The sequence below is a fragment of the Drosophila ficusphila genome, unplaced genomic scaffold (assembly GCF_018152265.1).
Source record: "Drosophila ficusphila isolate 14025-0441.05 unplaced genomic scaffold, ASM1815226v1 contig_412, whole genome shotgun sequence".
In the NCBI taxonomy this organism is placed as follows: domain Eukaryota; kingdom Metazoa; phylum Arthropoda; class Insecta; order Diptera; family Drosophilidae; genus Drosophila; species Drosophila ficusphila.
The window spans coordinates 554,388-566,558 of NW_025064326.1; the positions used below are offsets into that span (position 1 = coordinate 554,388).

At 46.8% G+C, this 12,171-nt stretch overlaps 1 protein-coding gene across 1 annotated transcript; it reads left to right on the forward strand.

Annotated features, from left to right (window-relative positions):
* Positions 1 to 1,238: 1,238 nt before the first annotated feature.
* On the forward strand, positions 1,239 to 8,642 carry LOC108091533 (excitatory amino acid transporter). Its single transcript, XM_017190799.1, has 9 exons — positions 1,239 to 1,650; positions 2,235 to 2,403; positions 2,467 to 2,501; positions 5,063 to 5,227; positions 5,300 to 5,633; positions 5,953 to 6,522; positions 6,999 to 7,328; positions 7,402 to 7,516; positions 7,572 to 8,642. Exons 4-9 carry the CDS (start codon positions 5,080 to 5,082, stop codon positions 7,758 to 7,760), a joined length of 1,686 nt encoding a protein of 561 aa, XP_017046288.1. The 5' UTR covers positions 1,239 to 1,650; positions 2,235 to 2,403; positions 2,467 to 2,501; positions 5,063 to 5,079; the 3' UTR covers positions 7,761 to 8,642.
* The last annotated feature ends 3,529 nt before the right edge of the window (positions 8,643 to 12,171 follow it).

Genomic DNA, 12,171 nt, shown 5'->3' on the forward strand with positions numbered 1-12,171 from the left:
AATTCTTCTTTTATAGCCACCAGCATCAACTTCGGGCCCTTCAACTCGGTTCAACCAATATGTTAATTTAAGCTTAATTTTTAAGCCCTCATTTGCCGGTGGTAAACAAAGGACAGCTGTTGCAGCAATCACCCTGTAGATTGGTGTCCAACAGCTTTCCTTAGTAGAGACAGCAACCGGTTTATGGCAATACCCATAATACAAATGCAGCTATAAATCAGTCATTTATAAACACCTTAACAGATTTAAGAACTTTTCATCAAGTAATTTTCTTGGTTGCATTTTATTAGCATCAAAGAATAAATTTTTGGGTTTCCTGTTGATCTGCTTTCCCCTTCCCTTGTCTCTTGGACCTGAAATATCCATTTACCGGCCTTATGTCCGATTTATGTAAGGCAACCTCAAACGGACTCCCACTGAACAATCACTGATCCAAGTCGGCACGCAACAGCCCCATATCAGCGTTATTTTAGGTCTCCGTTTAAAGGTCTCAGCTTGTGCATTATGTAAATTGGCCTTATAATGGGGCTATCATTTGAGGAAGCCTGATTGCGGTGGCTAATTTGCTTTCTAATTTATTTTTCAGAAGCGTTTCTGCAATGCAGGTAAGGTATTTTCCGCTTTCCCCCTTACCCAAGAGCAGTGCACCTGCACCGCGCTCTAATTAAAATGACAAATCGAAACACGAAAGCATTTCATCTTGGTACCTTGGCATCTGGCCGCGTGGCGTATGCGTAATTTTCTCAGCTTGATGTTTTCTCGCGCTCTTCAGTTGCAATTTTCCACTTAAGGCTATGTGCTGTGGGATCCACGCAAGCTGAGCAATAACAAAATCATTTTGATGACCGATGCTCATTTGAAATAATCAAAAGGAATAGGAAGCGGGTTAATAAAAATGCACGTAGTAATTAAGTTGATTATGATAACTTTAATTTGAAACAATATTAAATAAATACTTTTCAAGAGTTCTTCTATAAGAGATACTTTATTTTCGTCGGCATATTTAGAGTTAGATTGAATCAAAAGGTATTTATTATTCGACCCTCTCCGCCGCTTCATCTTATTTGCATGTTTTGGCATTCGTGTCGGTTTAAGGCAATTTCCCAAAGATTTAAAGTGTGTCAAAGTGCATTAAACAATTGTCGTTTGTTTTGGGGTGTCGGTCATTTGTTTTTGTGAGGGGAACGGGTTGCGGCGCTGATATTATACTATATAATTATACGATATAGGCCCAGACACAACAGAGACGAATGGGGTCTCTTTGACGCGTTTGCTGGCGTCACGGGCCGCCTTCTCGCTTTCTCGCTCTTTCGCTGTCGCATTAGCGACCGAAGAATTAGAGAACTTACACAGAGAACCCTTGCGGCAAAGTGAAAACGAAATGTGGCAAAAACAAAGCCAAAGAAATGTCGCTACTGCTTAAATTAAATACATTGCTCACTTTCCGTTCAATTGTCGAGCCCAGCGGACATCGGAGGAGCGTCTTCAGATCGCGGTCAGTGTGCAATCCGCCAATCCCGAGCTGCCTTCGAATTCCGCCTAAAGGTCCAGCGTGCGTCGGTTGCCAGGCAGTTGAGTCCGCTGCCTCGCGCGTTCCGGTTGCAGATTCCGGTTCCCGGTTCCTCGTCGCGTCGATCATTTCGTGTTGAGGTACCTGGAGATCCTTTACCAGCCCAAACACCTAGAAACGAACGGCTAGATTTTATTGGGGGTCCCCAACGCCAAGCTCGTTACTCTAATTTCCTTTCAAGACTGGCGAAACATTAATTAGATGAAAAAATCAAAGCAATATCAACTAAATAAATATTAAGCAAGATCAGTATTTATTTTAGTTTAGGTTAGTAGTTGAAAACAACAAAGCAATATTATTATATAATATACGAGCACTTTAAAAATAACTGTCGATGTAACAGGTACGGAGGTTTCACAGTGGACAGCTGAAGAACAAGTTAAGCCTTTCCTGTTTACCACTCACGTTGCCATTCACCTAACCACAACCTAAACCACCCTGAATAAGGGGCATAATTAAATTTACCTTGACCCGATGAAGAACTGCACTGCGAAAACAATTTAAGCTGAAGGGTCTTTTCATAAGTTCTTAGATTTTTGCGTCAGCACTTTTTTTTTTGCGAGCTCTCCCCGCTTTTTTTAGTAAACAAAGCTTCAAGATAAGCTCCTCAAAGTCACACTTAATTAAACAAAAGCAAACTTAGACATATTACTATTATCTGTAGGTAAAAATCAATTTCCTACAACGGCTACAGCGGTGCAACGTATTCTGAAACTGTTGATGCAACGGCAGCAAAAACTGCTGCGGAAATTATTCCAACTGACTGCATTGGCAAAACGTTAAGCATACGCAGTGGTGTACGGCAAAAAATCAGATAAAGTGAAAAGCCAAAAGTGAGTGCAAAGTGAGTCACAAGTCGAAAAACAGTAATTATTGCGGGGAGTGTCATCAACCAGCTCCATCCTGGGTAATCTGTGGTTAATCGTTCGAGGTGAGCTCATCGAAAAACAACCTGGAAATCAACAGAGCGGGGCGATAGGGAAAGCCTAAATATAGTTATTAAATAACCATTAACAACTAAGTTTGCCAAAAGCACGCAGAGAAATAATAAAGTATTTAGCAAAAGAGACCAGCACTTATCCGGAATTCAGCTACAATTGGCCTTATATTTTAAAGATGACTTATTTTGTCCTGGTTACAATGATGTTTATAAGTGCTAGGATTATATAAAAATACTTGTAAGCCTAAAAGATTTGACAAAATACAATATCTGAATGCTTAGGTTGTTCTCAAAAAGAAAATGCTTAAAATAGGAATCATCTTAATATACACTTAATGAGAAAAATAGGGCAAAAATAGGCAGCCTATAATGAAATGTAATTATTTATGTGTACATTGATTAGGATTTTTTGTTTTGTTGAGAGCGTTTCAGATATTGGGATGTAGGGTGACCTTCGATCGCACTAAAATTTTTCTGCTTTCGTGTCTTTCTGTAATTTATGTCAGCCAAGCGTATCCGAAATGAATGGGCCGAGTGACAGGCCAAATCGATTAGAAACTCATGGGACCGGCCCTAACCATCTATTATGGTCGAAAATCTTTCTTTCTCCCAGTTTTCGGAAAAACCCCACCTAAATGTCAAGTTCAAGTTCGCCGGATCGGCAATCAGCATGTGTTATGCACCCGAAAGTTTTCACAGGGGAAGTGCCAATAAATTTTGTGTCTGGCAGCGTGCAGAAATCAAAGCGACAATTCAAACTCGTCGCTGCAATTATCTTAATTATCTGCCAGAGATCGGGGGACATGGCGAGGATGCAGTGCGAGTGGGAATGCAAATGCGAGTGGCTACTATATATGACAACCGAACTCATCCGGATCCCGGCGGACGCAGAACGATTTGTTTGTTGTGGCCAGGCCGAAGTTAAATATAGCGCTGCCCTATTGATTTGGCCCACTGCCCGAATGATGGGCCATAGGTTTCCTTGCCTTTCTGGCTTCTGTGGCTTTTCTGGGAAAGCCGAAGACAGGGGTCTCTCACATGATTTATGAATGACAGCTAACAAGGCGCGCTCTCAGGCGGATCGATAAACGTCTTTCGGCGGCCAACCTCTTCCTGGCTTGCTCCCCAAGGACATCTAGTGGCAATTGCCAAGTCACTTAAATCGATTAGCGACGCTGTTAAATCAAATTACCTGGAAGGGTTCGGAAAGTGGTTCTGCACTGGGGAAAACACTGTCGAGGTATTTGTGCTGATATGTAATATAACATAATTTTGTATGATGATACAATAAATAATAATTATCAACGAAATGAACAGCTGTCTGCAGATGTGTGGTTTTACAAGAATGTCAACAACTAAATCTATAAAATGCGATATTAGGAATAGTTTACAGTTTTATGAATATAATTCATTAATTTGAAGTTAATATCTAAATCTTTAACACATTTGTTGTAACATATCGTACTAAGTACTTGACATTATTTCTCTGAGCGGTCGTTAATCAGTTTACGCGTGTTTGTTAGCGGAATTTTCCGCGTTATGATAATTGCGTAGCGTCAATCAGCTTTTCGACGGTGCGTGATGTCTGCATCTATTTCAATTTCCATTTCGTTTTCATTTCCCTGCCGGCACTTGCCATAAATGCGCCGCGAGAAGAGAGAGCAAGGGAGAGAGAGAGATTCGTGTTATGGCACAGGACACTCGACTCCTGCGAGGGTTCTGAAATAAAAAGCTGACCCGCCGAGAGAGAGGCTCATTCGCAGGAGCAAGCTTGAAGTGAACGGTTGGCACTCGAAGGAGCTGAAAGTCGCGGAGTGGAAAGCAAAAAAGAGAAACAGACGGCTGAAAAAAGTGAAATCGAAAGCGGAAGAAGGCAAGGCTAAGGAGCTTTAAAGGACCTAGAAAACCCAGCCAGCTCCCCTGTTAACCCGATTCAAGTCGAGGCAGGTCCTGACACAAATTCCCCCTGCCAGCTGCAGTTGACCCCTGACCCGACTCTGAAAAATCGATTGTCCGTGTGCGAGCGGGACTGCAGGCGCATTCCATTGCCATTCCGGAGCGGAAAGTACCCAAAAAGCACAACAACGGAGCCGCCAACCCACGACCGCCGCAGCAGCGAGGAAGTACTTTCGAGGGGCGGAACGCCGAGTCCGCCGAACAAAAGGAAGACAACGCCGCACCGGTAGAATGGCCTACCTAATCAACATCCTCAAGTTCAATGTGAAGTACTTAAAAAATCAATAACTGGACACCGACACCAGCACCAGCACCAACACCAACACCGATACAGATACCGATTCCGAACCGACACCATCCATTCCAAAAGGAGCATCCTCAGAAAGGCGAAATAGTGACTAAAAGGGGAACCCCACTCGCCACTAGCTCTCTCTGTCTCTGTCTCTGTCTCTCTCCCTCTCTCGCTCGCGCCGTCTCGCTCGCTCCTCTCTCGGTTCTCTGTCGCCCCGCTCTGCTGCGCCTCGTCGTGCGCCGCCCCCCACCTGGACACCCGGACACCTGGACAGTGGAAATGGAAAAGTCTGGCAAATTTTCAGATTACCTTTTCGCCAAAATGGGTCCCCCCACCGCTACCGAGCTCCCCCCGAAGACCACGGAACGCAGCGACGCCCCCGTCGAGCTGACCGGCTACCGCAAGTGGCTGTCCGACAACCTCGTGCTCCTGGTCACCCTCTCCGGAGTGCTCCTCGGCGTGGTGCTGGGTAAGTCAACGCCTCTCCCTCCTCGGAGATGTGCTGCTCTTTCTCACTTATAAACATGGTGCACTTCCGCAGGACTTTCACTGCGACCGCTCAACTTGCACGGGGACTCCATCATGCTGATCTCGTATCCCGGCGAGCTGTTCATGCGCGTGCTCAAGCTGATGATATTGCCGCTGGTTATATCGAGCTTGATTGCCGGATCGGCCAGCCTCAATGCCAAGATGAACGGAAAGATAGCGCTGCGCACCCTTGTTTACTTCGCCAGCACCTCGTTCTTCAACGCTGCTTTGGGAATCGCCCTCGTGCTGCTCATCCATCCTGGAAATCCGGATCTGCACAACACCGATAACCGCTCGACGGACAGAAGGGCAGTGAACTTGCTGGATAGCCTTTTGGATTTAGGAAGGTAAGGCCTAACAATTATCTTTAAAAAAGTATGAAACCTGTTAGCTTCCTCAGTGCCGCCATCTACATGTCAGTTTAATGCAGCAACTAGTGTTTTCAGCCGGCAAGCAGTTCGCTCCAATGAGGTTGTAAAGCAGTTCAAATCCAACAAAATCTACTCTTTAATTTAAGAGAAACCATATTATTTAAACTTTTTTAAAGATTACAAAATATTTCCTTGAATTAATATTTAAAAATTAGGCGTTCTTAATAGAAACCTATCTTATATTTTGTCACAATTCCTTAAAGTAATTCAATGGCTCATTTTATCCATCACCCAGAAACGTATTCCCCGACAACCTGTTCCAGGCCTCCATCCAGCAGGCACACACCGTGTACCTGCCCAAGCCGAGCATCCTGCACGCCTTCAACGAGACGATGAACGACACCCTGGTCTCCGGCGTGGAGGCCCAGCGACTGCCGGAGGACCTCGCAGAGGAGGTGGTGCTGGTGAGGGACGTGCAGTACCGCAACGGAACCAACACCCTGGGCATCGTGTTCTTCTGCCTCGTGTTCGGCACCTTCCTGGGCACCATCGGCCAGAAGGGGCAGGTGGTGGTCGACTTCTTCGCCGCCGTCTTCGAGGTGATCATGAAGATGGTCACCTGCGTGATGTGGCTCACCCCGGTGGGCATCAGCTCCGTGATCGCCGGCAAGATCCTCAGCGTGGGCGACCTGGCCCTGGTCATGTCGCAGCTCATGTGGTTCATCGTCACGGTGGCCCTCGGCGTGCTCATCTACCAGTTCGTCGTGATGCAGGCCATCTACTTCGTCGTCGTGCGCCGCAATCCGTTCAAGTTCTACGCCGGACTCATCCAGGCCATGCTAACCGCCTTCGCCACGGCCTCAACGTGAGTTCTGTGTTCTCTGTTCCATCGGGAATAATTCGATTTTAAGACTAGAATTTGTTCGTGGCCCTTGGCCATAGGCACTAAGTAAAGCCAACTGCCAAGTACAATTTTTCTGAAGAAATTTTTACTTAACTAAAATCTTCCAAAAATCCTCTAAACAGTTATAGACTTGCACAAGAAACTACTCAGGGACAAAAAGTTGGTTTTCTAATAACTTCCGTAGTCAAAGATCATCCAGTTTTTCTAGTCACTCAATCGTTTTTATGAATTTCGAAGCTTGTTACTTTAAAGAGAAGCCATTCCCAATTTTTGTGAACCTTTTGAGTCCAGGATCAGAAATCAGTAGGAGTGCGTTAAATGTGTATCTTTTCTTTCTTCCGGTGTTTGCCACGTCCTGATGTTGTATCCACCCACTAACTCACACACCCAAAAATCACACCACCACACTCCTCTACAAATCTGCGACTGCCCCTTAGCGCCGCTGCCCTGCCCATAACGTTCCGCTGCATGAACGAAAAGCTGCGCGTGGACCCGCGGATCACGCGGTTCGTCCTGCCCATCGGGTGCAACATCAACATGGACGGGACGGCGCTCTACATCGCGGTGGCCTCGATCTTCATCGCCCAGATGAGCGGCATGGTGCTGGGCTTCGGGGAGCTCCTCACGGTCCTCCTGACCTCCACGGCCGCCTCGATGAGCTCGGCCAGCGTGCCGAGTGCCGCCCTCGTTCTCCTCCTCGTGGTGCTCACCGCCATCGACGCTCCTGTCCAGGATGTGACGCTGCTCTTCGCCGTGGACTGGTTTGTGTGAGTACGGATCTGGCTTTGGTTGCGGTTAACCCTGGGGAGTAGTGAGTAATGTGGGCCTTCCACTTTTCAGGGACAGGATTCGGACCACGAACAACATGCTTGGGGATTGCTACACCGCCGCCATTGTCGAGGAACTGTCGCGCAAGGAGTTGATGGCCCTGGACGCAGCCTCCGTGAATTTCCAGGTACGCCTACCTGCACTTGCAAATACAGCTCCCCTATATATAGTACCCCTTCCAGGACATTCCCGCTGGCACCCCCAACGGTCACGGACATGGACACCACGGCGAAGGACTCCTGGAGGGGCAGACCGAGCTGGACTCGAGCAGCAAGTGCGTGATGACCATGACGGACTCGGTGGTGGTGGACATGGGTGCGGTGATGAACAACGTGAACCTTCAGCAGGAGCACTGCAACCGGAGGGTCTAGAGAAGGACCGGCCCTCCACACTCGATTTTAGTTCGTCAGCGTCGCCTCAGTAGAACCGGAGCCTCCACCACCGCCACAACCACCACCACCACTGGAACAATAAGAGCCAAGATATCACCACCAATAGACCACAGTGTTCCCCCAAAGTTTTTGATATAGCATCTTCGAAGAACAACCAATTGGATTTATATCGAGAGACAGTCTGACGAACCCACCCGAATTGAATTTACTCCTCTTTTGGACCAGTGTCGATAGCAATTAATTAGCCTGAACACTTAAAGGACTCTGCATACGTATATATCGAGTATTCACCCAGTAGGAACCGCATAGGAACTATATGAAACACGTAGGCACACACATTTAACCCGAAAACGAACCCGAAAACGGAAGGAAGCGCTTAGCGAGGGACTCCTGTGATCGGCCCTTGGAACTATGTGTATAATCTATGGGTATTATTTAGTAAGATCGATTGTGATGGGGACACTCTAGTTTGTTTTACAATGTTGCTTATTTCGACGTTATATATGTGTTGTTTGGATGTTTGTGAGGATCAACGTATAAGTTGACAGCGGGCGGGACGTAGAACGCAGGTTGTATAAGGAGCAGGCCTAGGTTTAGTTCTAGTTTTAGTTCTTCTGTTACCTTACCTTATTTACACTCCCCGGTTGGAACTAGCGATCAATACAAAACAATTATCAATTATCCACTACCGATTCCGAAATGAATATCACACATGCATTCGTAGACTGATAGCAGACTTAGTAGCGATAACAAATACGTATCTGCATATAGCAGTACCACTAACCAATATCCGACATTCGATTTGTACGCAAACGCATACGCAAATACAATGAAGTTATTATACCACCTACTGAGATGTAACCGAGGGTATTGTTATTTTAATATCTCATCCGGTTCGTTCGATTTGGGATTTACACATCGCCTGTGCTTAAAATGCACAATGTGCATTGTGAACAAGGGCTTACATTTGGTCAGAGTCGCATCATTTATGTCTGTGATACACACCATCTGACACCTAAGCTATGTTAATTATATTTTATTGTCGGCATAACTTGTAGCAGGATTACTTAACGAGGTCAGCAGTTGATATTTACCCAAGGTGATAACTCTATTTTAATAAGAGGCGGCTGGTGTGTTTATTCGCCTGCTAATTGTCTGTCACTAGATTATGTATCTTCACACACTATATCTTCATTCGGATCGCGTTTTACTGCGACTTTATTTCTGAGAGTCGAGCGCAGCGCAAACGGAAATTTGCCTATCAACACGTCCATAAATCTCCGGATCGATGGGTGAGTAGCAGAGATCGGGCAATGAGTAGATGAATCATCACTGGGCCCAATAACTCAACGCCTGCACCACTTGGCCAGTGGTTTTGCTCGAGCGAGCCAAATCGGGCTCAAATAATTATATAGATACGGTCATAGGTGCATGTGCATATGAATGAGCGAATAAATTACTCCGCAGTGTGGCCCTGGAGATAAGGTGTACGGTTCTAAGATCTGCAGGGGAACTATACTCGTATAATCGATTCGGTTATTTTTCACACTTCATTTTGAGTTCGTGTCACAGCAATAGGGTTTTCGTATGCAGTTCATTATTTTGCAAGAAAACGTCGGTCATTATAAACCATTCATAAAGCAGATCAATCAGTATGTTTTCCACCAGGGGCACAGTTCCATAGCCGTTTCATTTAAATAAGTTAACCATGCACTATCAGCTATTGTAATCTCGGGTGTAGATCTCCCACCTCAGATCCGCTTTGCTCTTCGATTTGCCGCCGTGTCAGGTGTCAATCCGCAGAGCAGACTTCTCGCAGACTCGAGGGTCCGACTGCACAGGTGAATGAAATCAGCGGCGGGAAACTCAGCAAATGAGCAGGGAGCTGTGGGCGAAGGGGCAGTATTTTTATACTTATATATTATGGAGATTATGGAGATGCAAGATGCAAGATGCAGGTTGTGAGAGGCGAATGATCGACCTCCGTGTGTGGTGCAGAGTGCATACACAGGAACAAAATCGTACATCATGTGATGACTCGAATGGTGAATGAGCTGCATTAGCCCGAGTTAACTTGTCACATATCTGAATATACAATCGCAATAAAATTCACACTTCGTATATTAATAGTGATATTTACAAATATGAAATTAATACTAATGTTTATTCTAGGTGTGCATGCAAACGAATCAAATTTGCGCCACGCCGCTTACAGAAGTGCGCAATTGCAAAGTCGAGCTGTCGAGCGTGGAGCTCTTTGCCAGTCCAACTGTCTGCGCCCCTGCCACTTGCCTCTTCCCTCCCCTTCTTGGGCTACCTGCCCCCAGCCCCTCAACCCCTGACCACCTGTCCAGCTGTCCCACTGAATGGCTGAATAATGCTGAATGCTGAATGCCGAATGCCGAATGAATGCTCTTGTTGCTGCGTTGGCTGCGACTTTTGCGAGTGGAGCTGGCGTTGGAGTGTTTGGCGTCTGAAGGTCTACTTGGCAGCGGCTTGGAGTGTGTTGGCGTTACGTTGGCCCCTTCGCACTTGGCCCGCATTTCCCCACTGAAGAGAGATACGAGTGCAAACAAGCAGCGCAACAGCAACAACATTCTGGGAATGCGAAGGGGGAAGATCGAAGCGGGGATGCTCTGAAGTGATAAACTGTACTTATTTGATTAAAAGATTTCCTTATCATTCGGATAAAAATTCTATGCTAATGTTAAAGGAAAAGATGACCTTGATTCGTGTAGAATCAGCAGTTGCAGATTGCAACCAACACCAGGAAAAGTGAACAATGCCTGCAGCTCAACCATAAAAGGAGCTTTCCCCATCCCCCTGCGATTCCCTGCTATCAATTGAAAAGCCCGCTTGCGTGCGACAAAGTTCGTGATCGACCCAGTGGACCCGATATAGGGCATGGGTACTCGTAGGGGTATTTCACTGTGGATGGTGTGAAGAAACAAACGGCGGCTGCTTGACTCGCGTTTTCAGCTCTTGGCTCGCGGCGCATTTTCGAAAATAATGGCTGGGCACATGTGTGCCGGCTCTTGGCGAGCACAACTTGGCTCACGATATATTGACACTTGGCACATATGGCATGCAGAATACGGCCGAGCAGAATGCATTATGGAGCTGCAGTCGGGCATTTGCATAAGTGCAAGCTAATTAATTCAATTAAGAGTCAGTCAAAGCAATCTCCGCCGGGGCGGTTTCACTTTCGTGGCCAGCAGCTCTCGATTCCCAGTGCTCGATTTTAGATTCTGGGTTCTATATGCTCGATTCCATGGCCCGGAATGATTGAGCACTGGCGGAAGTTGTTCTCGTGTTGACAACGACAGCGCGCTTATCGCCATGACGATTGACTGGGACGCAGATTGACTCTGATCGATGCGATCGGCAGGTACAGCTGCAACCAAGTGCACATGCACATGCAGATGCCAATGCCGATGCCGATGTCGATGGCGATGCAGGTACTCCGAGCTGGCCGGGATCGCGGACTCCAACACGACTCGCGGCCGCTGCTCGGACATGGGTTTATGGCCAATCTGCTCGTCTATAACTTTGCAATCAACTTTTATCAGCCAGCGTCCAGAACGTGCCTCCGCTAACGTTTCTATTCACACGCTGCCGTTCCGCGCGGAACGGGATTGAGCCAGTCCCAGTGCCACAGCCACTCAATCTCAAGATGTGCAGTTGGAAAAGCGGGGGATGCCTGCTGCAGTAATATAAAACATCAATAATAATACAGGTAACACCTTTGCATCACATACTGTATCCTACATTACTGTTTCACAGGCTGAAAAACATTTATTACAAGTGGTTTTAAAGGGTTCGCGATCCCTGTTTCTGCCAGTGCACGCTCCACTCCGCTGCAGTCAATACTCCGCTGGTGTGACTTTGAGCGGTGATAGATTGGCCCACATTCGGTGCGATGTAGTTGATTCAGTTGATGCTGCAGAATCATGCTGCTGCTGGGCCAGAGGAAAATGCAGTTTCCCGACCAAGTTGCAGTTGCATCACTCAGCCGTCCCCGTCGTCCGCATCATTCGTCGTCGCCAGCCTGGTAATCTAACCAAATTACTGTGCTGTTCACAAACACGTTCTCTAAACGGTTTCATAATAACAACGCGCTCCTCAGAAGAATTTCCAAAGCGGCTGCTTCTTTCTGGCTTTCTGGCTTTCCGCCGGCTTCCTCTTCCCATGGATTACATATCTCGCTGTATATCTATATAGCCCGGCGTGCTTCGGTGTGTTGGTCTAATGCAAATTGCAGTAATAATTGGCCCATTATGCCGCCGAACACGAAACAGAGCGGGACAGCGCGAGAACAGGACGAGGCATCTGCAGTAGGTCGCCTCCTCAGCGGCCACGCCCACCCTGCCGCCTCCCCACAACGCCCCCT

Coding starts and splice junctions, on each gene's coding strand:
- LOC108091533 (XM_017190799.1), top strand. CDS start 5,080: ATGGGTCCCCCCACCGCTACCGAGCTCCCCCCGAAGACCACGGAACGC. Junction 7,329..7,401: donor TTCGCCGTGGACTGGTTTGT/GTGAGTACGGAT, acceptor TCCACTTTTCAG/GGACAGGATTCGGACCACGA. Junction 7,517..7,571: donor CAGCCTCCGTGAATTTCCAG/GTACGCCTACCT, acceptor TACCCCTTCCAG/GACATTCCCGCTGGCACCCC.